Source organism: Sinocyclocheilus grahami, unplaced genomic scaffold (assembly GCF_001515645.1).
Source record: "Sinocyclocheilus grahami isolate Dianchi unplaced genomic scaffold, SAMN03320097.WGS_v1.1 scaffold144.1, whole genome shotgun sequence".
In the NCBI taxonomy this organism is placed as follows: Eukaryota; Metazoa; Chordata; class Actinopteri; order Cypriniformes; family Cyprinidae; genus Sinocyclocheilus; species Sinocyclocheilus grahami.
The window spans coordinates 35656-63152 of record NW_015505323.1 but is presented as its reverse complement, the minus strand read 5'-3'; the positions used below and the strand labels follow the sequence as shown (position 1 = coordinate 63152).

The 27497-nt window shown below is 35.9% G+C and overlaps 3 protein-coding genes across 5 annotated transcripts in view; 1 reads left to right on the top strand and 2 right to left on the bottom strand.

Annotated features, from left to right (window-relative positions):
• Positions 1-3395, bottom strand: part of LOC107591592 (neurabin-1-like) — a 53140-nt gene extending 49745 nt beyond the window's left edge. The window contains exon 1 of the mRNA XM_016280782.1: positions 3189-3395. The gene's annotated coding sequence lies outside the window, so the exon portion shown is untranslated. The remainder of the gene's footprint in view (positions 1-3188) is intronic.
• LOC107591594 (epsilon-sarcoglycan-like) lies at positions 1662-17189 on the top strand. 3 transcript variants are annotated; one of them, XM_016280787.1, is made up of 12 exons: positions 1662-1821; positions 7758-7880; positions 8193-8350; positions 8839-8911; positions 9485-9683; positions 10275-10437; positions 13174-13388; positions 13966-13992; positions 14430-14618; positions 16385-16428; positions 16717-16754; positions 16848-17189. In XM_016280787.1, exons 1-12 carry the CDS (start codon positions 1785-1787, stop codon positions 16896-16898), a joined length of 1317 nt encoding a protein of 438 aa, XP_016136273.1. In that variant the 5' UTR covers positions 1662-1784; the 3' UTR covers positions 16899-17189. The 3 variants fall into 3 exon arrangements, with proteins under 3 accessions (XP_016136273.1, XP_016136274.1, XP_016136275.1); XM_016280788.1 differs by lacking the exon at positions 13966-13992; XM_016280789.1 differs by lacking the exon at positions 16717-16754.
• A 76-nt stretch (positions 17190-17265) lies between these two features.
• The window catches only part of LOC107591593 (CAS1 domain-containing protein 1-like), an 11878-nt gene continuing 1646 nt past the window's right edge, over positions 17266-27497 (bottom strand). The window contains exons 2-18 of the mRNA XM_016280786.1: positions 26397-26493; positions 26183-26303; positions 23930-23968; positions 23759-23821; positions 23620-23664; positions 23412-23535; positions 23130-23332; positions 22627-23040; positions 22432-22521; positions 22212-22331; positions 20956-21112; positions 20740-20819; positions 20556-20657; positions 20313-20453; positions 20165-20242; positions 19778-19870; positions 17266-19049 (exon numbers count right to left, since the gene is read on the bottom strand). Of these exons, the coding sequence (XP_016136272.1) occupies positions 18798-19049; positions 19778-19870; positions 20165-20242; positions 20313-20453; positions 20556-20657; positions 20740-20819; positions 20956-21112; positions 22212-22331; positions 22432-22521; positions 22627-23040; positions 23130-23332; positions 23412-23535; positions 23620-23664; positions 23759-23821; positions 23930-23968; positions 26183-26303; positions 26397-26493 (2219 nt within the window). The 3' untranslated portion in view covers positions 17266-18797. The remainder of the gene's footprint in view (positions 19050-19777; positions 19871-20164; positions 20243-20312; positions 20454-20555; positions 20658-20739; positions 20820-20955; positions 21113-22211; positions 22332-22431; positions 22522-22626; positions 23041-23129; positions 23333-23411; positions 23536-23619; positions 23665-23758; positions 23822-23929; positions 23969-26182; positions 26304-26396; positions 26494-27497) is intronic.

The window sequence follows — 27497 nt, the reverse complement described above, 5'->3', positions numbered from 1 at the left end:
AAAGCATTTTTAATCATTCATATAAACAAAATTCAGTCAATAATATTTCACATTCACAAAATTCACTTTTTCGTAAATGCATTTATGCTGCCATGAAATAGTCTGTCTAAATGCACTTTTTTGTGTTTATGCCACTTCAGATACAGCATCTGTGCCGCCTATGCAGTATAAGAATAGTGGCATAAAGTCAGTTCTAAAAGTATAAATATAAAAATAATGAATTATTCAGAGAATGAGAAAAACATGATATCTATATTCTGATTTTTTTATTTTTTATTTTTTAACAAGGTTTAAGCTAGTGATGTGTACTGCATTCTAGGCCCAAATTGATTTTGTTTACTTCTTGTTTGTTTCATTAAGCCAATTTTGAAGCCAAACTCTTTGGTTTTGTGCCTTTAAGCCAAAGACTGACAAGGAAATTTAATGAAACTGCTCAACAGTGTTACGGGTAGCACAACAGAAATATTCTGTTACACCCTTATGTTTTTTTTTTACTATTTATTGCATAACACTTGATACCCTTGTATTCCTGTCAGCGGTTGTCTGGAGATGTTGCTTAGCAACCTAAAATCTTGATGGCACAGGATGCAGCCTAGTAATACTTTTGTTCATGCGAGGTACAAAAAAAGGATACAGACCCAACAGAAGGTTTGTACCACTCATGGTGCTCGCTATAGGCTGTCCAGTTGTGCACAGTGCAAATGGCCATGACCATCTGCGTGCTCCGCCTCTCCACGGGGGGTTGAATACATTTTAATAGACCTTATCTCATTGTCATCTTTAGAGCTTATGGGGCATGATGGATGGGGGAGGGAGGAGTCTCCTGAGAGGGGTTGCGTTTGTGTCTTACAGCACTGCATTTGCACTACATGCTGAAACCAAATAAATAAATAAATAAATCACATTTCAGTGGTCATGCTACTGTGTACATATTACATAAGTCATCAATTAAAAAATTGAAAGTAAAATCAAAGTGGTGTCAGTCACAAACAGCAAAGATAAACATATTACACTTTTTTCAGCCACTTTAAATTATATATATAATACAATATGTGCTTTTTAAATAATAATAATTATTGCTAATATCACTATTGTTAGTGAAATTATATTTAATTATAAAACATTTATTTTTTTTCCCACTGACCATCTTTGTAATTACAAATAAGGAACAGTATTGCATCGAAATGAATGAATGAATGAATGGAAAAGGAGAAATACAAACAGCTAAACAAAGGACAAATCAGTACAAAAGATAAGATCATATATAGCTAATAATTTGGTCAGATTTAACACAGTATGCGAAATCTCAGCAAGAAAGACTTCAAATCTAAGCAAAGTTTTCAGAAATTTGTTCAGGTAGCCTAAATAAAAAAAATAAAAACATTTTACAGAATACACATAAGTTGAAAACATGAGCAAAAGTAGTCATGTGAGAGCTAGATATTATGCAAATTATATAAACATCTATTTAAATCTTATATCATAAACCAAATAATAATAATAATAATAATAATAAATGCTTCGGTTTGCATTCTACAAAATAATTATTGTATGGTTTGTACTACATATGTTTTCCATTCCGTCCTAACCGGGTCCCCCTGTAAATATAGCTTGTGATTTTTTCCAGCATCTGCGCCAGATGTTTCAGCCAACCAGCGCCCATCAGCTTCAGTGAGTGGGAGGAATCCGAGCAGCGGAGGAAGATGCTTATGGCTGTCACATCCCGAGGACCACTAGCGACACTTCAAATGTGTGATGTTAAAAGCCACTGCGGCAAGTGAACGATGGCCTCGGTTGGCGTTTTCGCGGGGCTCATAGTGGGTACGTATATAGACCTGAGACGACGACACTGGGAGAAATACTCGTTCTTTTCCATTGGATGATAGCTAGCCTGCTGGCTAACGGAATAGCTCTGGTTCTCATTACATCATATGGATGAACTGACTGGCAGTTAATCGTTCATTCAAAGCTGCAGAGACGGTATATCAACTGTATTACGTATAGGTGGCGTTAATATAGCAGATTCCACTAATAATATATTATTTTATACCTGCCGCTGGTCTTATACGGTAGCTAAATGCCAGCAACATAATTACACTTGGTTCTTTTGCCTAAACAACAGGGATTTCTTGTCAATTTCTTGTCTGGTTAAGAGCACGAGGCCGTTTTTCTTAGTAAATGGTTTTATGACATTTTTCCTCTATTATTTTTCTTTGTCCGTTGTAAAAGCCGTAATTGTTCGTTCTGTCAGTGGCATAGACGGCCAACCCCGGGCTTTAATCGACTCCAAACAGAGATCTGTGTTTCAGAGTGGCGGTGAGTGAAGACCGGCTGTGTCTCAAAAACTAGTATGTTACCTGCCTAGTAACGGTGGGGATTGTGGATGGAATCTTTTGAATCGTTTCAGTGGCCTTTTCTGCAGGTTATGCTAGATAATTAATGTTTTCATTTTTGTTTAACGTTACAATGAAAAATCGACTGGGAGACCACAGAAAACAATAAAACAGATCTATTGTTGTTTTTCATAATTTGATGAACTGCTGTGAATTGCTTTTATCAAGAAATAACAATAATCAACTAACGCAGTCATATAGCCTACTTTAAAAAAGGAGAGATGTACAGCAGATGAATGAAAAATATGAGTCAGGTGAACTGGAATGATTCATTCTCTTAAAATATTAATTCAGTACACTGATTAATTCATTAACTACTTATACAGAAGGCTTGGGCGTTATAGGCATGCATAGCCAGATACCCAAAGTGGTACATGTGATATTCATAATGCTGAGTAGGTAGGCAGCTCACTAGATTTTGAGACAAAGCCGACATGTTTGAAGCGATCATAACACATGCACAGCACTTTGCTGTGTAAAGCTTTTTGGGCTTAACACCTGCCAACCTGCTGAATCACCAACCTATATAATTCACCTTCCTCTTGACTCTTTTGAAGTAGAAGGGGAAGAACTAGCCTACTCCTTTAACAAAACCACTGTTTGTATATTATAACATGCAGTTGCTTAGTTATTCAACCTCTAATATATAACTTTTTTTTTAAATGGTTTACAGTTTCACACACACCTTTTGATGTGCATAATACATTTTGCATTTTATGTCCGTTATAAATGAATGCATTGATATTAAAACCAGTGTCCACTATTCAAATGTATTAAAATGAAAATCGGTATTACCTGATAAATGGACGGCTTGAGAAAAGCATTCACTCACTTCACTTTGAGTGTGTTCCCGGCTACAGCTTAGTCATGACAAGCTGACCCAGTTTTGTGCATAACACTGACATCCAGGCGCAGTACTTTGAACAGTTTGATGTCTTCACAATCCTGCAATTAGTCTGCGCTCCCCCCCCAATGAATAGTGAAATGCATGAATTCCCCTTTGACCGGAAAAGAGAAGTCAGCACAGCGCTGATTCAACAGTTCAGTAGGACATCCCTGGCTGTGTCACAGAAAGGGAGGGAGTGAAAGAGAAAGTGTCTTTTCTCAGTTGGCACATGATGAATATCTTCATTTGGCCCACCCAAGGTCGGCCCACAAAATCATAAACCAGGATTAGCCATTTCTACTGCAGGGCTGTCTGTAATTTGTGTGTGTGTTTGTGCATGTGTGTGTTCGCTCTTCCATTACTTAGTGTTGAAAAGTTTGGCATTAACCATTAATGGTTGATCCATTAGAATATAGTGTTGTGGATTACCTTCAGATTGCCTTGAGTTCACATAGTATTCAGATCAGTTTATTAGGGGTGTAATGATTCAAATTACTCACGGTTCATTTTGTATCATGGTTTTGGTACGGTTCGGTATGTGCTATTTTAGGGAAAAAAGGACTAGGCCTATACTGTCAAATAAAAATAAAGAAAATAAGAACAAATAATCTAACTACAAGCAACATCACAAATAAATACAATAGAGCAAAGATAAATAAAATAAAAAGTGCTTTTCAGGTTTTTTTAGGTAGTTCTAAAATTAGTTTTTAGGTACAGAAATCGAATAAAATAATCAAATGTAAAATAACATTGCACATTTGACTGTATAAATTGAAGATTAATCCTTATTAAAGTTACAAAAGCTATTCAATAAAGAGCAGTGAATGATATCCTTGTCTTTAGTTTTTTTTGATTAACACTTTAAGACAATGCACGGATCCAGTACACTGATGATACTGTACGTTCAACCGACTATGTCTGCTAGGATACTCACCAAGACGGGCATGTTGACATAATTTTTGTGTGAATTTGTCCATTCAAGCACAAGACTTGAAAGAGAACTCAATATGTGCGCGCTGTCTGAGACCTGAGACCTGAATGCAAGTTTCCATTCGTGTCTTTTGGCTCTTGAATGTTTAAACAGGCAAGGCATAAATGCATTTATTTTAAACACAGATAGCAACGTGTGCTGTTCAGGTGATGACGGCATAAATGACTGGTTAAATTCGTGCATACGGCACTGGCATTGAACAAAGTTTACAAAGAGGTTTGTCCACGTTTTTTTTGTTCATCGTTGTTGTAATATATTGGGAAGCCAGAATGCGTATCCGTCGACAGAAACATACATTAGCCGAACTCTGTCTGTTTTATGTGTTGTTATTTTTAACAAACCATATTACAAATGCGTTGTCAGATTTAAGCTGAACCGCGGTGCAAGTGGGATTTTTTTTTTTTCCGAGAACTGTTACACCCCTACATTTTATAGAGTCTGGGATGTGGTTTTGTTGCTTTCGGGTTTATATCAGGCTCTGGGCTAAGGTCGCCCTCAGGGTGACAGAATAAACCATCTGGCACTCCAATTATTCAAAGCATGCATCTGTGACCCCATGTGCACAAAACCACAGCCATCAACACCCCAGAAACAGATCAATACCTCCACCATGGATAAAAACATTACTAATGACTCAGCTGTTCAGAAAGCTGTTGCTTATCAAAATAGTCTGTTTTTTAGCAGTTTTTTCACAATTCTGCACGTGACCAGAAGCGCAAGTCTTATTGGAATAGAATACCTTTCCATAAAAAAGTCATGTAACTCATTAAATTATGAATTATGCTTGTATAATTATGTAAAACTATGTAAACTTATAGTGTTTATTTGCATGCACTGTCCGCATTGCTTTAGCAATAAGTTCACTAAAGAAATTATGCAAATGAGGTAACACAAAAATGCAAAAAAAATCTGTATAGTGACACAGTTTGCCATCTTGGTTTCTCATTCTGAGTGCTATGTTGTGGAGGATGCAGTAACTACCGAAATCTGCATACTTTAGTGTGACTGTAGAGCATCACTCCAACAATGAGATCCAGAAAATTGTAAAAGTGTGCTAGCCTGCGCTGCTTGTTTGAATATAGCCTGTACTCTGTTGTAATCTCCCATTATAAATATCAATTGATCATTATTCGATAATTTGCTACATCAGTAATCACTAGATAATTTACAGCCTGCCCTCTGCAACAATAATAGCATAACATTTTGAATAGGAAATAATTTACCAAGATAATATATTAACAATACTTTTATTAATTTAAATACAATTGTAAATAATTTGCATAAAATAACCACTAATAATATTTAAATATATTAAAAATATATATTTTGATGCACAATATATAGGTGTGTTGGTGTGTGTGAATTTATTGTTGTGATTTAGATACCTGAATCAGCTCTATAAAATACTAAAAGTCTTCACCGCTTGTCTCAATATAGCCTAATTATAATGGTCTTCTTCATCATTTGATCATAACTGGACCAATAATCAGAAAATGTACATAATCATTCTGTTTACAGCTTGCTTTCTGCAGGAATAATAGCATAACATTAATTGCAAATAGTGTAAATAAAAGTGCAATTTAAAAATAGCATTTATTTTATTCATTTAAAATGTAAATAATTTACAAATTATATACTCTTATAGACATTATGCTTGTATGTGTGTGTGTGTGTGTGTGTGTGTGAAAGAGATAATTTTTGGGGTAGGCTGGTTCTAATCCACAGGACAGTTTTGTTTGTTTGTTGATGTATCGAAAGATTATTTTATCATTATGTCTTCATATTTATGTCAACTTTCTTTGTGTAATCCCTTGGTTTGTGCTGTCCTGACCAGTTTAATGTGCCTCCATGTAAGCCAGGGCTCCAGACAAAAAAAATCACTTAAGGAGTCATTGCCTTCTATAAGAAACAAAAATAGGTGCCAAATTAATTTTTTAATAACACAGAATAAACGTGTTTTATTTATTTTTAAACACCTTAACATTTCATTCATACTGTCATGTATTTATGTCTCCCCTCCTTATACTACATCAGCATTTTAATCCATTTTGTAGATGTCCTGGGAATTTTAAGGTTTACTTAAAGTGGGAACTAAACGTCTTTCACACGTCAGTCACAATTCATTTAAGGCATTACATGCAAATTTTCAAGTCAGAACATGTACATTTATATAGTTGCCAGATGCGATCTCAGCTAAATTCATATTTTTTGTCACAAATGCGAGCCGTTTAGTCACAGTCTGGAGCCGTGTAAGCACATGCTCTGCCTTGAGTGATGTACTAGGAGCTGTTTTGTATCTGAAAACTTGAAGAGATCTGGCATTTCTGTTGTGCGTCGCTGCAGTAGCTTTCTCCCAATGCAGCACACTCCCCTGTGGAGATTTAAAACCAGCTTCCTCCCAGCTGACTTCAAGTGAGAAAAGAAAGACTGTAAAAGCATGCTGGCAGCCATCTCTCCAGGATCTATTATAAACTGCTGAAAATAACGAGTACTTTCCTTTTAAATAATGCTTGAATGGGGAGTATGTGTGCATGTGTTATGCCAGAGAAAGGGTTTTGATATGCAGAGCGAGGGGTGGGGGAAGGCGTGTGAGAGGTGCATTGAGCATTTGAGATTGTGACTCACTATACTACCGTCCTAGTAGGACTTATTGGCCTGATACCCAACACACACTTACCCACTTGCTCACATAACACATTCTCACACACTCCCACTCAGATGATTTTTAAAAGAAAAAAACACACCCCGTTACATAAATGCATTAAAAATAAATACAAGTTAAAATAGAGAGTTTACATTGGAGTACTGGAAAAGGACAACAAATTATGAATGCAAAAATAATCACTGTTAAGCTTCTCTAAATCATAAACCTAAATTATAACATTATTTGTTATGTCTGTCTCAAGCATCAAATTGTTTATTATGGTATAACAAAATCTTATGAAAATGTTATGTTTGGTTTTATATAAAGTATATACACTACCATTTAATCGTTTTTGATAGAAGTCTCCTATGCTCACCAAGGCTGCATTTATTCAATCAAAAATAGAATAAAACTGTAATATTGTGAGATATTATTACAGTTCCAATAACTATTCTATTTTAATGTAATTTATTCATGTGATGATGGCAAAGCTGAATTTTCAGCAGCCATTACTCCAGTTTTCAATGTCACATGATCCTTTAGATATCATTGTAACATGATGATTTGGTGCTCAAGAAAAACTTATTATAAATATTTCAAAAAATTGTGCTGCTTAATGTTTTTGTCAAAAAATCTTTATAAATGTCTTTACTTGATCATAATTTGTCCTTGCTGAATAGAAGCGACCCCAAACATTTGAATGGTAGTGTGTATATATATTTGATTGTTTTCTAATAGCTATTTTTTTATTGTCTGTGCAGATGTTTTACTGTTTACAGTAAGGGAATTTAGTCTGCCACATTACACTGCATTTAATTCTTTTGTCATTTCTGTCCGCACCAGTGGTCACCATCCTCTCTAAGTCGCATGCGGACCGCAACGTTTATCCTTCTGCCGGAGTGCTTTTCGTTCATGTGCTAGAGAGGGAATACTTTAAAGGGGAGTTCCCACCGTATCCAAAAGCAGGTATATTTACTCCACTACTTACACAATAATGTGCCTATACAGAATAAATGTTTCGCTCTATTAATTTTATGAAACACCTGCTCACCTTGGTAGCTACTTTGCATAAGTAGCAAATATCACTGCACACGAAACATATTAAAGTCAGTTTACATGTCAGAGCCTATATCTTCTAAGGAAATTTGGCACACAATGAATGTAAAGAACTCTCCGTAATATTTTTATTTTGCTGTAGCCATGCAAAAGCACAATTGGCACAGTCTGTCATACCTTATTGCTTAAATAAATACAACTGAAAATTATTCTTCATTTCAGGTGATTCGAGTAATGACCCCATCACATTTAACACCAACCTTAAAGGCTATCCCGACAGGCCTGGATGGCTGCGGTACATTCAGAGAACCTCTCATAGTGATGGAGTCCTCTATGGCTCACCAACCGCTGAACATGTGGGCAAGCCGACTATCATCGAGGTGTGTTATGTATAAACACATCTGACCTCATATACACTACCGTTTAAAAGTTTGGGGTCAGTAAAGTTTCTTTGAAAAAAATGAATACTTTTTATTCAGCAAGGATGCATTAAATTAATCAAAATTGACAGTAAAGCCAATATTATAATGTTACAAAAAATGCTTAAAATAAAAAAGTTTTTAAAAATCTTACCGACCCAACTTTTGAACAGCAGTGTATAGTTTTTATTTTTTGTAGAAATAAATCTAATAATTTTTTGCTAGGAAAATAGAAGTAACTGGGCAAAGTTGAAATTGTATGCATGAGAATGCTTATCTCCTCTTTGTGTATTGTTCAGGCTTTAGATTCATGTAAGGATTTGGCTTTGTTATTCTTCTTTACCCTTGAGAAACTTTATGTGTTTGCATCTGGTTCTGACTTCCTCTGCATGGTATGAATGTAAAGCTGTCCTGAGCCGGGCTTAAACATTCTCTCTTGCGTGTTGCAGATTACCGCGTATAATAAACGCACTTTTGAAACTGCCAGACACAACTTGGTCATAAACATCATGTCTACAGAAGGTGAGAGCCAAGGACTTATAGTTTTGATTTAGCAAATCTCATTATAACATGCAGCCATATGCTCAAAGAAAGACTTTGTTGTTTGACTGAAAATCTTAATATGGAGAATAATCCTAAAGTATGGAAAACATGTATTTTTAAGGTCATTATAAGATTCATGAATATACCAGACAGACATTAACGTTGTTTTTGTAACACTATTATGTAACACTGTAAAAGAATAACTGATTTTTTTTTTAAACAGGTAATAGCATTGTTTATTTGTGTATTTTAACAGTATATTTACCACATTATATTTGGAAAAATGTTGCAAAATATTCGCTGTCCCTTTCACAGGCGGATCTGCTTTATGTTTATATTAAATGCTATGAGATTCCCATTACTGGTCTGTGTTTAGCTTTAAGCTGAGCAACTGTTTCAGTGCAGATGTGACCTTACTGTGATGCACACCACCATCTGCCATAAAGAGACACTTCGACATGACAGCCATATTATCCAACTGTTATATAACCTAGTTTAGGTTACTTCTACAGGAAGATATGTTCATGTCTGTGCTCCTTTGCTCTCTGGCAGAATTTCCTCTGCCCTATCAGGCTGAGTTCTTCATCAAGAACATAAATGTTGAGGAGATGCTAGCCAGTGAGGTACTGGGAGATTTTCTCGGTGCTGTCAAGAATGTGTGGCAACCAGAGAGGCTCAATGCCATCAACATCACTTCAGCGCTGGACCGGGGCGGACGAGTGCCATTACCCATCAACGACCTGAAAGAGGGGTGAGATCTAAAGATACACTGAAAATAATTTATTTGAACATCTTATTGGCACAGAACTTGTGATATAAATCAACAAATATGAAGTAGTAGCAATAGTGTATCTTCTGGCTAATCTTAATTATGCTAACAAGTGGTTTAGTAACTGTATGCAATATTATAAAAAAATGTATTCACTCTTGGAAAAAAAAAACTCACGAAAGGGAGAACATTTTGTTCCGGAAGGCAGAAGAGCAGTGTGTATTGGACTGTGAATTTATGTAAGAGGCTGCCCGTCTCGGTTCACATTTCTTTAGAGGGATTCCCTCATGCGTTGGCATAAGTTGCTCATCAAATATTCATGTCCTCTTTCAGAAGATAAAATGTTCCATATGAAGCATTTTAGAAGCTCTTGGTTAGAGCAGAAAACACTCATATTTGCAGACAGAAGATGTACTGTATATTGTCCATCTAGTGCTATTGTCGTCAGAGCCTTTATGCTTCCTGTACATCATGGTTACGCAGAGTGCTAATTCACTGTCAAACTCATCTTAAATATGTATGAATATTGTGCATAAATCCTTGCCCTTCAGTAAGTCTCTGTGACGTTCACAGCGTGTATGTGATGGTGGGAGCAGATGTGCAGTTCTCGTCGTGCCTTCGAGAGGTGGAGACCCCACAGAACCAGCTGCGCTGCAGTCAGGAGATGGATCCCGTCATCAGCTGCGATAAGAAGTTCAGAGCTCAGTTTCACATCGACTGGTGCAAGATCTCTCTGGTGAGCACCAGATCTCTGGCTCTGATCTGGTTCATACTGTGGAATGAGATCCACCATGAGAGGCCACTGTTGTGTGCAAGTTAACATGACATTTACTTTTAGAGGCACTTTTGTATATGTACAGTATACATTTTTCTTTTTTATTGCATTTTTCCATCATCTCAAATCAGATATTATTCCAATTTTACTTACAACCTAATCCAACAATAGCCATCTTTTGGTTTAAGAAACATTTAGCTATATGTGCCAAAAGTAACTGTTAGCAGACTTAATGAGAAAAACAACATCATAACATTTCAATTAGCATTTAATAGAAGTCAGACTTTTATGATCCCCATCATTATCGAATAGACCTGAAAGAGGGGTGAGATCTAAAGATACACTGAAAATAATTTATTTAAACATCTTATTGGCACAGAACTTGTGATATAAATCAACAAATATGAAGTAGTAGCAATAGTGTATCTTCTGGCTAATCTTAATTATGCTAACAAGTGGTTTAGTAACTGTATGCAATATTATAAAAAAATGTATTCACTCTTGGAAAAAAAAAACTCACGAAAGGGAGAACATTTTGTTCCGGAAGGCAGAAGAGCAGTGTGTATTGGACTGTGAATTTATGTAAGAGGCTGCCCGTCTCGGTTCACATTTCTTTAGAGGGATTCCCTCATGCGTTGGCATAAGTTGCTCATCAAATATTCATGTCCTCTTTCAGAAGATAAAATGTTCCATATGAAGCATTTTAGAAGCTCTTGGTTAGAGCAGAAAACACTCATATTTGCAGACAGAAGATGTACTGTATATTGTCCATCTAGTGCTATTGTCGTCAGAGCCTTTATGCTTCCTGTACATCATGGTTACGCAGAGTGCTAATTCACTGTCAAACTCATCTTAAATATGTATGAATATTGTGCATAAATCCTTGCCCTTCAGTAAGTCTCTGTGACGTTCACAGCGTGTATGTGATGGTGGGAGCAGATGTGCAGTTCTCGTCGTGCCTTCGAGAGGTGGAGACCCCACAGAACCAGCTGCGCTGCAGTCAGGAGATGGATCCCGTCATCAGCTGCGATAAGAAGTTCAGAGCTCAGTTTCACATCGACTGGTGCAAGATCTCTCTGGTGAGCACCAGATCTCTGGCTCTGATCTGGTTCATACTGTGGAATGAGATCCACCATGAGAGGCCACTGTTGTGTGCAAGTTAACATGACATTTACTTTTAGAGGCACTTTTGTATATGTACAGTATACATTTTTCTTTTTTATTGCATTTTTCCATCATCTCAAATCAGATATTATTCCAATTTTACTTACAACCTAATCCAACAATAGCCATCTTTTGGTTTAAGAAACATTTAGCTATATGTGCCAAAAGTAACTTTACTATTGGGAGACGTAATGAGAAAAACATTTACATTTAAATCATAACATTGAAATTAACATTTAAGAAGACAGACTTTTACGATCCCCGCCATTATTGAATATGATTATTTTCACAATATTTAAAGTAGAAGTTTAATTATATTAATTATAATTATTCATAAAAGTTGAGATAAAGCAAGAGATAAAGTAAATATAAGATTAATATCAGAGGCATCAAACCTTAGTCAGCAAAAGAAAAATATTGGGCATCAAAAACTACCTTTTTTTTCATCATTTGGTGTCAGTTCTTTTTTTATAAAGAAATTAGTACTTTTATTCAGCAAAGACACATTAAATGTATCAAAAGAGACAGTACAAACATTTGTCATTTGAAATTCGATTTCAAATAAATGGTCTGTGGAACTTCTACTCATCACAGAAACCTAAAAAAAGTATCATGGTTTCCACAAAATTATTAGGCAGCTTACAACATTACAACGGTTTACAACATTGATAATAATAAGACGTTTAAAAAAAATGAATGATTTCTGAAGGGTCATGTGACACTGAAGACTGGAGTAATGGCTGCCGAAAATTCAGCTTTGCTATCACATGAATAAAATAATTGTTAATTATTTATAATTATCGTTTAAAATTAATCATTTAAAATTTATTACAATCAAAAAGAGTTCTAATTGTAATAATATTTCACAAGTTTATACTGTATTTTGCTGTATGCAGCCATAAGAGACCTCCGCTTCAGAAATGTTACAGAAATGTAATGTTTCATCATTTGGTGTCAGTGAGATTTTTTTTATAAAGAAATTAGTACTTTTATTCAGCAAAGACACATTAAATGTATCAAAAGAGACAGTACAAACATTTGTCATTTGAAATTCGATTTCAAATAAATGGTCTGTGGAACTTCTACTCATCACAGAAACCTAAAAAAAGTATCATGGTTTCCACAAAATTATTAGGCAGCTTACAACATTACAACGGTTTACAACATTGATAATAATAAGACGTTTAAAAAAAATGAATGATTTCTGAAGGGTCATGTGACACTGAAGACTGGAGTAATGGCTGCCGAAAATTCAGCTTTGCTATCACATGAATAAAATAATTGTTAATTATTTATAATTATCGTTTAAAATTAATCATTTAAAATTTATTACAATCAAAAAGAGTTCTAATTGTAATAATATTTCACAAGTTTATACTGTATTTTGCTGTATGCAGCCATAAGAGACCTCCGCTTCAGAAATGTTACAGAAATGTAATGAAAAAACATTTTTAAACTGTAGTGTAACTCAAAATAAATAAAAAAATATTTGAGAGATTTATGCTGAGCCCAGTTTGTCTTTTGTTCTTGAAGGTGGACATCACTAAGGTTGTTCCTGTGCACAGTAACCGTCCAGACCTGGGCACAGGTGTGCTGCCGGACATCGGCGAGTACAACCCGCCTTCTGAGTCACTGAAAAGTAGAGACTATTTCGCTGACTTCCTGATCACCCTGGCGGTGCCCTCAGCTGTCGCCCTGGTCCTCTTCATCATCCTCGGCTACTCCTTGTGCTGCCGACGGGAAGGGGTGTAAGTTCCAGTACTAAACTCTTGGTGAAAGTAAAGCAAGCACAAAACTGCTCTTATACTTAACTCTTGAACTTAGTGGCCATTGTTTAATGATCAACATTTAAACGCTAGATTACTTTTTGATCGTAGTAAACCATGTAGTGCCAGTCTGGCACCTTTTGAATCAGTTAAGTGAAGATCTTGAGGGCTTTTCTAGAATTTGTCAAATTCTGGAAGGCAAGACAGGGTCGCATCCCTGCCAAAAAGCAGCTTACCATCTTCATCAAGCATCAGGGTTTTTTTTCACCATTTAATCATTAACTGAAACACACTCAGTCCAAAGGTTCCATCTGTTGTATTCAGAGCCATTCCGGCAGATGTTTCCTCTTCATTATCAGCCAATCCCAGTGTGTTTCCTGGTGATGTCACCCGCCATCAGAGCTGCCGCAGCCTGAAGGAGACCCCTGCATCACCAGACCTCAGTTGATCCATTCACACCCCTCCATTCCCCTCCTGACTCACTCTCCATTGGCTTTTGTGTGGTTGTCTTTAACTATTAATATTAGAATTTAATTCAGTCATTTTGCTTTGTTTCTAGGGAAAAAAGAAACATGCAAACACCAGAGTAAGTGTTCCCTCTCCTGTGGTCTTTTTCTTTCTCTCTTTCGGATCTTTTTTCCTTTCTTTACATAGGTCGCTCTGTTATTTTTTGCTTCCCTATGTTTTGTTATCTCAAATCCTCCATCATGGTGACATGTTCATTTCCATCTCATTCATACAATCGCCTCCGTGTCTCCATGGTGTCATCAATGGGCAGCTGCTTCAGTGACAGAGATATATGTCAGCTTATTATAATTGTAAATAATTCATAATGAGGTAGTGTGACAAAAGACTCAAATATTCATCAAATACCCCTTTGCAAAATAGATTAATAACCCAGTGTTACAATTCAGTGTTTATATAAATGTTTAGCGGTTGCATAGCAGCGTCAAACATTCTGTATTATACCTTTGTGCATGCATTTGCTTTGAATAGTGATTTAGTTGCTCCTTCTACTCCCAGTATTCAGCTGGTTCACCACAACTCCATTCAGAAGTCTACTAAGGAGCTTCGCAGCATGTCTAAGAACCGGGAGATTTCGTGGCCTCTCTCGACACTGCCCGTCTTCCATCCTGTGAGCGGAGAGGTGGTGCCACCCATCCACCCCGACAACTATGAGACCACCAGCATGCCGCTCATGCAGACGCAGACGTGAGTCTGTTGCTTTAGCTTTAATCAGGGTTTCTGGGTGGAAAGTAAGGCACAATTCTTGTTTGGAAATTGTGGATCTGCTTTAAGAAGAGATGAGAAAGTAGGTTACTATAATCCAGTGTTCTTTAAAAACAGGCTTGAAGGTCTCAGCGACCTAGTATTAACTCACTGATGACTTGGAGAGATTAGAACAGATCTAACATATCATCAGTACGACTGACCTAGAATTATGTGATAAGATAAGATGTAGAAAAGATGTAGAGGAGTTGGAATAGGAATTGCGACGAATTGAACGATTACGATTACTTTGATGGTTGCATTAATGATCTTATTAGTACTTTTATAGAATATGTGTTTTGAAAAGGAAATCAGTTCCATTGCCAAGTGTGTTTTAGTTTTAATAATACAAAAATTTGAAACAATTCTTACCAAAGATGCATTTCTCCATCAGTAACTACACTAATTTAAAGAGACGATTCACCAAATCAAAATGTTTTTATTTTGTCATCATTTCCTCACCGTCATGTTGTTCCAAACCTGTATGAACCATACTATGGTAATACTATGGTATTTACTTACTATGGAAGTAAATGTCTACCAGTAACTGTTTGGTTATTCTTCAAAATATCTTCTTTTTTGTTCAACAGAAGAAAGAAACTCATAAAAGTTTGGAACAACTTGAGGGTGAGAAAATAAGCTTATGTTTGAATAATTAAAAAGAACCGACTCTCACAGATACTCATTCATTCGTTTGGAAATTGTACTGCACTGGTTGAGTACTGAGTATTGTTTTTTCTATTCACTGAAAAGAACCGACTCGTTAGAGCCATTCGTTTATGAGCCGGACACTGATCACAATGTCTCTTTTGCACTGTTGCAGAATAAGTGTGTGAAACTGTTGTTTTTTTTGTTTAGTTTATGCAAGAACTCTTAATGCAACCTACCCTCATTATGCTATTTTTTCTTAATGGAATCGGTTCTCATTTCCTAACCCTAAAAGAGTATTAGTAATGAGCATTTTGACCAAAGCTTTGGCATTAATGATCTTATTAGTACTTTTATAGAATATGTGTTTTGAAAAGGAAATCAGTTCCATTGCCAAGTGTGTTTTAGTTTTAATAATACAAAAATTTGAAACAATTCTTACCAAAGATGCATTTCTCCATCAGTAACTACACTAATTTAAAGAGACGATTCACCAAATCAAAATGTTTTTATTTTGTCATCATTTCCTCACCGTCATGTTGTTCCAAACCTGTATGAACCATACTATGGTAATACTATGGTATTTACTTACTATGGAAGTAAATGTCTACCAGTAACTGTTTGGTTATTCTTCAAAATATCTTCTTTTTTGTTCAACAGAAGAAAGAAACTCATAAAAGTTTGGAACAACTTGAGGGTGAGAAAATAAGCTTATGTTTGAATAATTAAAAAGAACCGACTCTCACAGATACTCATTCATTCGTTTGGAAATTGTACTGCACTGGTTGAGTACTGAGTATTGTTTTTTCTATTCACTGAAAAGAACCGACTCGTTAGAGCCATTCGTTTATGAGCCGGACACTGATCACAATGTCTCTTTTGCACTGTTGCAGAATAAGTGTGTGAAACTGTTGTTTTTTTTTGTTTAGTTTATGCAAGAACTCTTAATGCAACCTACCCTCATTATACTATTTTTTCTTAATGGAATCGGTTCTCATTTCCTAACCCTAAAAGAGTGTTAGTAATGAGCATTTTGACCAAAGCTTTGTGTTTACTCACAGAAATCTTCAAAGTCAGATCCAAATACCACAGCAGCAGTCCTCTGGTAAGTGAAGCATTTGAAACTGATGCCTAAGCTTTTCATCCCATTGATACAAACAGCACCTGATACCAGATGGCACAGAAATAGATTTAAACATTTTCTTAAATTATCCATAAAAACTAAGGGCTGTGGCCATTCTCCTAGCAGTGGAGATGGTAATTGCAGTCTTGGTGCTTTAGTCTCTTTCATTGCTCTCTGGTGAACCCCAGTGTACACATAATGAACTGCCATCAGACGGCTGTGAAATCTCTTCCTGTCTAACATGCTGTTCATTCATTCATGCTAACAAAGGAGATAATTATTGTATGTCGACTTTTCGGAGGCTAGAGGCAAGTATACTCTTTGCATCTGTGATAATGTGTTTTAACAAAAAAGAACAAGATGAGCTATTTCATGTTTCTAAAATGTTCCTCTCATTGTAGGTAAATGGCATTCCTGAGGAGAGAAAGGTGGCCGAAGCTCTAAACCTGTGATCTCATGTGGCTTCAATTCTGTGCCTGTTTAATCTTGCCAAATGTGCATGTGTAGCTGTAGCTTCAAGCTCATGTCTAAAAGTGCATTATCCAAACATTATTCAGTGTCAGAACTAATGTTGAGATGGGCACATTAAAGAATACTTTAAAATAGAATCCACATTAAATATGTTGTTAATGTTCTAATTTTATGGTATGAGCCACTAATGGAGGCACATTTACTGGGATCTGAACAAGTTGATATTGTTTGTTTTGTTCTCTTATATGATTAAATGTGTTTTGATAAATTAATACACTTGCCAGTAAATAACTATGCTGGCATATGTTTGTTTCTGAAGATGTAAGGCATTTAAACAAATGAAGATGAATAAAAAAAAAAAACATTTTTTTTTTTTTTTTTGAGAAGGGATTTATCGTCAACATTGACTGTACAATAAGATGAAGGCATTTCCAAATTAAATGAATAATTTCACATTTTTGGACAAAACATACTATATACACAATTCATTTGAGGCCTTTGGGGTTTCTTTAAAGAAAACTTATACCAAACTGTACATATCATTTGTTTTATGAACATAGACAAGGTGTATTAAAAAAAAAAAGTTTAGAGTTAGTTGCATGAATGTGCCAAATAATGGCACACTACAAATTTTATTTTGCTTAGAAAAAAAAGCATTTTCACTGATGAAAAAAAAAATGAATATACCTTGCAGTTGCTTTTAAATTCACATATTGAACTGCAATGAAAAGCAGTTGATTTAAAATTGTGATAGTTTCATAGTAAATGCAACTTCTCAACCAAAATATCAGTATATTTTATCTAGAATGAAGTACCACTATTGAAACAGTATGCCTTTGTCTCTCAATGGCACGATAAAGGATCTATTTACAGCATTATCAGAAAACTGATAATTAAATGTAACTTTTTTTTACATGTAATATATTTTAAAAAAAATACATCAAATTGAACATGAACATCAGGCATCAGTTGCCGCATTTCAAGCAGTTTGAGAGGATATGAAGACATACATTAAACAATAAATAATGAGGTCTCTGATCGTAGACAAAGCTGGCTCTAACATTAAGCTGTATTCTTATGAACTGAGTGAACCAATGTGCTAAGAAAACCAAACGATAACTGGCTCAGACGACTCAAAGTCTGCAGGGAAGACGCCCCGCTCAGTGCAATCGAAAGAGGGTAAAGAGGGCATCGTGTTCTGATTGCATCTGATCAATGCGCATGACTTTTGTCTTAATAATTCAAGTTTACTTTTTATATCAAAAGCTGTTCCTCCAGCATCCACCCAAAATTAACTGAGCAAAACAATCGACTTCTGGAAAACATTCTGATGGAAGCAGTACGTGCTTATGGATTCCATTTGTAGTGCGAACCAAATTAACTCCCATTAAGATTATATGATGGCATGGAAATGGATGTTCACCTTTCAATAATCTTCACGAGAGGTTGTTCACCTAAAGGATAAAGCTGCTGGTGTGATATGAATGTAAATAATTGTTTGTATGGAAACATTTGGCGCACGAGCCGATGTAGTTTTTTCAGTTTTACAAGGTGAGAAGCAGCAATGTATTACTTCTTCACATTTTGCAGTCATGGGCGTCATGTACAAAAACTGAGAACTGGGAGACAATGAGGACACACAAACCCATGACCCCATATAAAAGAGAAACATAAATGATTAAATACTGTCCATAAAACAGATCTCAGAGCTATGAGAGAGGGCAGAGCATAGGTGTACAGACCCATGCCGTAAGAATTCCCTGGATCAATTCCTAGAAAAAAAAGATTTTCTAAGCTGGTTGAGTTTCTTGATTTTATACAGACAGATCCATTAGGATCCTCACCGGACGAGGTGTGCTACTGTCTCTGGTTGCCCTGGATTACTCGTTTCGAGACAGTATCAGTACCAGACCCAGAAAGAATCCTGCCCCCAGCAGTCTCTTCAGTAGAGGCCCGCTCTCTTTAGGAATGGCCACCTGGGCCAAGTCATTGGTGATCTGGGAGATCTCATGAGCTATACAGACAAAGATGAATGTGCTGATGATAATGTTTAAAGTGGGGTTTCCAGGAATGAGGACCAGGATGCCCTTGGTGTCCGCTGCCAGCCAAATATGATACTGGCATATGAAGAGCTGGTGGAGAAAACAGGAAGCATGTTAGAATGGTTGCAATACTTTCAAAATGATGGAATAGTTTGTTTGCAGCATTTTTAAACATTTATTTACAGTGGTGCCTGCTGGCCTACTGGACTTCCATTGTAAGTATATTGCTGTAAATGTAGTTCTGTCAGGACAATTAGCATACAGTTTGGATTGGCGGTGTGGTTCTGTTCTGGGCAAGAACTCCCTGCACATCCATGCAGCTTAGCATGGATGAGAGCAGGGAGAGCAGCAATAACCCCCCAGAATAAACAGAACAGAACCAACATAAATGTATTGCAGATATTGTTAAAGTTCAATAATTTTATGTACACATTTTAGAATTAGTCTGATTCAAAGGAGAATCAGAAGGCTGAAACCCCGACTGACAGAGGAGGAGTTGGGGATGGAGGAGGGTAATTAGCTATTGAGCAATGCGAAAACTTCTGATAACACTGAGGGAACTTATATATGAATGCTTAGATAGGTGTCGTATTCCCATAGGTTGATGGGGATCAGCTGAGAGTCAGCTGATGTGAGCTTGACTAACGTGACCTGCCAGAACTAAAGCTACGCTTGATTTAATTTTATACTCAATGAGGGACGAGTTGCAAATGTCCATCTTAATTCACAGTACATTGAAAATATCCATAAGTGATGTTGGCAATACCCCAGAATATTCTTTTAAAAGTTTGTTAGCAGAAAAGCTTGTATGGTCTCACCTCAAGGGAGATCTTTCCAAACCATGCAAAGAATGAGCTGTACAAAGAGCGAGCGTAACCAGGAATATTCCGGATCAAAATGAAAGCCAGAATCTGTGGGCAGAGGGATGAACACACACAGTGATGAAAAGTCAGCAGCCTCACAGGCACAACAGAACGAAAGAAAAAGCCCTTTGAAAGGGATCTATTATTTTAGGTCACAAATGTTCTTTCTGTTCCCACAAAAGCCATCTGACTGTCTGAATCAACTGTGATAAAGTTTAGCGTGGTTATGAACAGTCAAAATAATCTTTTCTACTTCTTTTTCGTGTTTTGGTTAAATCATCCGTAGTTAAAAGTGTGCAAGAGAATGCATTACAAAGAGCACAAAGTGGAATGGGTACTTGCCTGGACAACGGAAATGTATGGATGCATCTCATTACACTCAGACTTGTTTTTGCACCCACTGGCCCATATGGAGTATGTCTGGGAACAAAACAATCAATTGTAAAGAAGACAGATTACTATTTTCAGAGAGAGACAGAATAAACCTTACCATAAATGACACCACAGAGACGAAGAGCAGACAGTTGGAAATCTTGTTGGAGAAGAGAGGCTCTCCTTTGCCTTCAGACAGCAGCTGACATTTCTGCAGCAGCAGATATATGAAGGCAAAGAGCATCCCATTGATCACAGCCTAGCATCCAAAAGAGCAGAAAGAAATTCTTTACTTCAAGATGTGAAACTGACAAATGTTTTACACTTCTTATTAATTCAAAGGAAAGGATGTTTTACGTACAAATCGATCTAGTTTCCACCTGAACCACCACTCATGGATGCTACCTTGCAGCTCAAAGAGCTTTGAAACGGGCCACAAAGAGAAAACAGCCTCAAAGAGTTCCTGCAACAAACGCAAAAGATTGAAATGCACATATTTCTCTCAAAACTAGTTTTAACAGTCCTACTGTATGAGAGAAACTCACCTGCGAATACGCAAAGAAGCAGATGAAAAGAAGCAAACCCAGAAGTTTCAACAATAGTGCCAGATTCCAGAATGCACTACCTGTACATGATTGAGGGAGAGAAAAAAAAGGAACAATGTTTCAAGGCTTGAAATGTCATACGTTTAAAAAAGTATTTTAGGAATGTTTGGTGTCTATTAAATGAATAACAGCAAATATTGTTATGACTTTAATTACCATTAGCTTGCTTCTGAAGAATCTGTGGCCACAATGCCATTGTTGCGTAAATAACTGCAAACCAAAAGGTGACAAGAGGCACAAAGTAGTAAAACTGGTAAGGCCGGTCCATAACCAGACACAGAACCACCACAAGGAAGTTAAGCCTGAAGAGAACCTAAAAGACAAATACAGAGAGGACTCCTTATTGATATCATACTGTGCAGTTATGCATTATTATTATTAGGCATTTCCCTCTAAACGTTGCCATTATTAATATTTACATTGATAAGCAATTTGGTCACATCTACTTTATAACAACGATTAGCACAACATACACAAGAAACATAGCACAAGAAAACAAAGTCAGCAAAACCATTATCTAGTGATGAACTATGACCTAGCAATAATCCACATGGAAGGTGATGATTAAAAACAATAAATGACAGTTCACAATTATTAAAAATAAGTCTTCAGTTACTGTATTATTATAGATAATATTTTTGAATAAATGTTCAAATGTTAAAAAATTTAATATTTTATCATAACATTTTTAATACTGTATAATATCAATAAATCATTTCATATTGTGATTTTGGCATTAATAAATATAATGTTAATATACTCTGTTCAAAAGTTTGGGGTCAATACATTTTTAAAAAATATTTTTTGTAAGAAGTCTCTTATGCTCAGCAAGGCTGCATTATTTATTAAAACATACAGCAAATAAACAGTAATACTGTGAAATATTATTACTTAAAACTTATTTACTTATTATTTAAAACAACTGTTTACTATGCTAATGTATTTAAATTAAATGTAATTTATTCCTGTGATGGCAAAACTGAATTTTCAGTAGGCAATACAGCCTTCAGTCAGTCACACGATCCTTCAGAAATCATTCTAATATGCTCATTTGCTGCTAAAGAAACATTTCCTATTATTATCAATGCTGAAAACAGCTGTGTTGCCAACATTTTTTGTGGGAAAAAATTATAATTTTTTTTCAATGTTCTTTGATTAACAAAGTTAAAAAACTGAATTTATTTATGCTATTTATTTTACAGTATTTATTTATTCTATTTATGCACACAAGCTGAATAAAAGTATTAATTTCTTTTGAAATTATTAAATATGAAATTCTTTTGAAACATCAAATGAAACTGAAACATTTACATTGGTCAAAAAAACCCAAACTGACAGAGGACTTTGCTTCATCATTTTAGAAGATGACCATACGTCACTGCTACATGCATACGGAGTCTGGCAACATGTACCTGACACACTCTGTAAAGTCCAAAGTCTCCCTTTAGCCAGAAGAACGAGAAGTGTCCATATCCTGTTTGGAAGAGGTACGCAGCTACCAGGACACGGACATGCATGTACACAGGTATAAACTGAGGACAAAAAAAGGAGATTAAGAGTGCAGTCACTAGTAATACCAGAGTAAAGCAAAGTAATCCAATGCTATAAAATCCAAGCTATTAATAAGCGTACAGTGCTAGCTCCAGAAAAGTGGTAAATAAGGATAACCAGCTGCATCCAGCCCTTCCATTCATCCGTTTGCTCTCTGTTCAGGAGTTTCGTCTGGAATGAGAAATTCAAATTGTACAAGAATATCAATACGAACACCTAAACAGCATTTGAGTTCTCTTTCAGACTAAAACTATTTCCCAAGTGTGTGCACTACACCTCTTTGCTGTTTTCACTGTAGAAGATGCCCAGAACGAATATGTAGATGAGAGGGATGAAAAAGGTAGAATGTGTATAGAATTTCTGTTCCTTCATAAAGATATCTGCCCTGTCACACAGGTAGAAGTACAACATGATAAGGCTCATTTTGCCAATGGCCAGTAAAGGTCCCTTTGAGTTCAGTTGACCCACAACAACAGGGAGTTTCTTGTCCTCTCCACTCTCCACATCAGGAACGGGTCTGCTCTTACGATGTCTACTAAAGCCCAGGATGAGGAAGATGATGATGGACAGCAGGAAGAGACCAACAGCTATCTTCTGAAGGATGCTTAGGGGAGGAGCGCTCTGACAGCATGAGCCGTCAATGGGCTTTAGGATCTTGTTGCACATGGAGTTCATCAGAACCATGGCGCCCTGAGAAGTGGGTAAAAATATAAGTCCTATTAGTTAAAAAGAACAAAACGGAGCTATTAATTGGAAACTAATTTTAACCAGAGGCTTACAACATCTCTTGTGCTCTCAGGAAGGTGCAAGCCATCCACCGACTGGGAAATGGTCTCCAAAGCAGCTTGCCGAGAGGCCTCTAAGAACTTGACCTTCTTTTTGCTGGTATTCAGAGTACCAACCACTGCCTCATTGTACAGATTTATCTGCTCGTTTGTGATCATCTTTCGACTGTCACTTAGTACATCCTCATAAACAGGATCTATTTAAACAGGCAAGGTAAAAACATGAGACAGGAACATGAAGCCATCATTATAGAGGATCTGAATTTCAAAATTCACCTTGCAGAACCCAATAGACCTCGCTGTCTTCAGCTAGCTTTTCCAGTGTGTCGGATATAGCCGTGAGGTTCGCTTTGTACTGAAAGAGAGCCTCACTCTTGCCATTGTGCAGCTTAATAGACCACTGTTGGAAACCACAAACATCAGTCATTAAAAAGATTTTCAGCAACAGCACCTGAATACACTACGACTGCAAAGAGGAACTCACCGTAGCAGCACCGATGATGACGACATGTGGTATGGAAGCAGATCCCTAAAATTATGAGATGAGAGATGAGACAAGATTCTTAAGCCTGTGATTTAATAACTTGCTTGCTTTCTATCCAGTACAATTGAATTGTCTTTACCTCTGTCCATAACATCAACTGCTCCTTCAAGGAATTGTTCACTTCAGCATACCACAGGAAGTCCTAAAAGGTAAACATAGGCAACATATTTTGACTAGTTATATAACAATAACTCGGCTCCAATAAAATGAAAATATCTGCTGTACAGGACAAAACTAATTAAATACTTACGACAGTGGAATCACCATCTACAAAAGGGATGTTTTCATGCTGGTGGAACAATTGATAAAAACAAGAAAAAAAATATATAATTAACTTTACGCACAATAAATATATTACTGTTATTGCATCTACTGTAAAATTATAATAATAATAAAGCATTAGCATTGAATGTATTATATATTATATCTTTGTAAAATGTATAATTCTTATTAATTTTGCATTAAAGTCACCATGAAGTGAAAATGGCCGATTCTTTTTTTAATGGAGTATTGCATTGTCTATTATAAACAATTTTTCCAAGTGCTTTATTTATTCCCCCAAAATGCATGTGCATCATAATCTTTAATCAAAATAACTTTCCCTCCCACTTGCAACAACATCTAATTTCTTCTCCGATAACTTTGCGTTTATTGGCACAAGGGCGAGACAATAAACTCCCCTTCAGCAACTTGTCACTCACATGAGATTGAATCAATAGTAAAAAACAACAATTATCGAATCAATTCCTGATGAACAAAATCAAGTCCTGCCCTACATTATTTTCTCATCTGAGAAGCCATTTCACCTGGATATATGTAACAATAAGAAAGAAAAAAAACAACAACTGCAAATTCTTTTCATAATAGTATTTTTGTAAAATAATGTTCAACAGCACAGTGTAGAGAAATCACAGCTCAAGAGGTACAATTTGATGTTTGTGACTGTGTGTGTTTTAGAGACATGGTCATAGAAAAAAACATTTACAATTGCCATGCTGAAATCATATCTGTGGAGAGTGACATAAAATTTCAGTCTATGATGTTGATGTTAAGTTGCAGAAAATCAGTGTGGACCCATTTGAGCATTGAAAAATTAAAGTCGGCATGTTAAAGTGGAAATGGTGACCACCTTTTCTTCACTATAGTGATGTACATACAAGTGAAACAGCTATCGAAAGAGGGATACTAACTCCTACCTGTCAACATTTGTGTACAAAAATATGGGAGGGGGGAGTCAAAAGTAACTATTTTTATATTATATTATATTATTTTTATATTCATTTAAACAATTATTATCAAACAATTATATTCATTTAGTAACAAATATATCTTAGTGTAAGCTATATGTTTAGAGTTTTATAATTCATTATCTTTTTGTCGATCCACCAGTTCACATTTATAACTGCGTGTTTTCTGCGTAAAAATAAGGGTAGTTTTTGGCTTTGGTCTAAACATTGAGCAGAAGGGCTTATTGAAAAAATGCAAATTCATTCTCTGCCAGCAGGTGGCGCTTTTCGCCAAGAATATAGCCGTTTCCCCCGTAACCGCCGTAAACAAAGCAGCGCAGCGCCTGACTTTCAAACTTGCAGCGCTCATATTTAATCAATTGACTGAGCAAAGGGTCTGAATACTTAGGACCATGTGATATTTCAGTTTTTCTTTTTTAATAAATCTGCAAAAATGTCAACAATTCTGTGTTTTTCTGTCAATATGGGGTGCTGTGTGTACATTAATGAGGAAAAAAAATTAACTTAAATGATTTTAGCAAATGGCTGCAATATAACAAAGAGTGAAAAATGTAAGGGGGTCTGAATACTTTCCGTACCCACTGTATATTTAGTTTTTTTTTCACTGGAGCACCACCTGAGTCTTCTCCTCCCATTTCTACCAGTGATCATTGTTTCCCTCCCACGGTACTCCCTGCGCAGATATCAATAGCATCACTGGGCTGTAGGTTGCCAAGTTGAGGCATTTTAATCTCTCTATATTTTTTATAGAGAGATTAAAAATATGGGAGAAATACGGGAAAATATTTAAACAGGATAATAGCGGGATAGAATTGTAAAATACGGAGAGAATCCCGGGAAAAACGGGAGGGTTGACAGGTATGTAATAACTAGCTTGGGACTTGACTTTTTCATCTGGAATTTATCGGGTCATAGAAAAAGGGAAGGGTGAAGGGACTTTTTGATTAAAAATCATGTTTTATAGAAGTCATGAAAAGTTATAAAGGTCTGCTATACGGAAAAAAAAATACTGCGGCCAGGACTTAATAAACAACTGCTTTTGTCGGGGGCATATTATGAAATACTATTGGAAATATTCTATTAAACTGGAACAATAACACCATTTCCTTTTTAATTTAACTGCAGCCTTTGAGTGGCACATTTATTAAAGTTGCAATTGCGTGTGGGCCATCCTACATTGAACATCACTCTGGTCTGAAATACATTATATCACTTAACCAAAAGAAGGCTTAATGAAATGAATAGCAACAACAAACCTTGTTCCCAACTTCTTTCACCTCAGGATTTATCATTTTGATAAAGGAATAGAAGAGCTGACGTATTCTAGAGTCTCCTACAAATGCTATTCTCTTCTCTCGGAGGCAAAACTTTGCTTCACTGAAAGACAATAAAAGGACTGTAAATTCCAGCCCACATTTCTATACCACATGCATCACTGAGGTACATTAACAATCACAAGTTATGACTTACGTGCTTTTGTACTTGTGTAGCATGCAGCCATAGGGTTGCCATACATTGTCCCCTAAAAAACGTCCACTGGATAAAAGCCAGTCACATGTGTCACTTCCTGAAAAAAACAATGCATAATTATAGTGAATAAACCAAATTCAAGAATAATATAACTCAGTTTGGGGTTAGTAATATTTTATTTTTATGAAAAAAATGAATTCTGTTATTCGGCAAAAGTGCATTTAATTTATCAAAAGCAACAGTAAGGACTTTTACATAACTACAAATAAAAATTCTATACCAAATAAATGCTGTTCCTATGAACTTTTTATTTAGCAAAAAATCCTGAAACAAAATGCATCACAGTTTCCAAAAAAAAAAAAATAAAAAATACTAAACAGCACAACTGTTTTAAACATTGATGAAAGAATGAGCACCAAATCAGCATTAGAAAGATCATGTGAAAACCACAATGCACAACGGCCAAATATGTCCATCTGATATGTGTACAACATAAAACAAGATTTAAAAATAGCATATAAGGGCTTTTCAGTTTATTTCAGTTTCAATATTTTGTTGTCTCTCATATAGCTTCTATGCCAGCATTGTAAGGAGAACAGGATATCTGCGCATATCACATATTTATACCAAATCTACAAAGAATATTTGTATTTCAATTAATTTTAAACATAGTAAGTAAATGATGTAAACAATAAAAAGATTTTTAGATGAGCTCATTGATTATAAGAGGAGATGATAAATGCATTGCACAATCCTGATAGTATTAAGAACAATATTATCACCTGAACATGCCTAAACATTAAGATACGGCCATTAACAATATTATGCTTCCATTCAAATTCATTAAATGACCTTTAATAACAGTCATTCAGGACTTCTGTTAAAAAACTCGGGAAGTCTTAATTTATTTCAAACTATTTTTTGTATAATTAATTAAAATTAATGTTTCTAATAGACACATTTATAACAGAACCTCAAGTAAACTACATGTTATTTTGTTTAGTTACATACAGGTGGGAGCTTTTTCAATGTATTACTCAGAACGACTTATTAGCCTACAACACCTTTAAAGACTTATTCAGGGAAGTACAGCAGGATGCA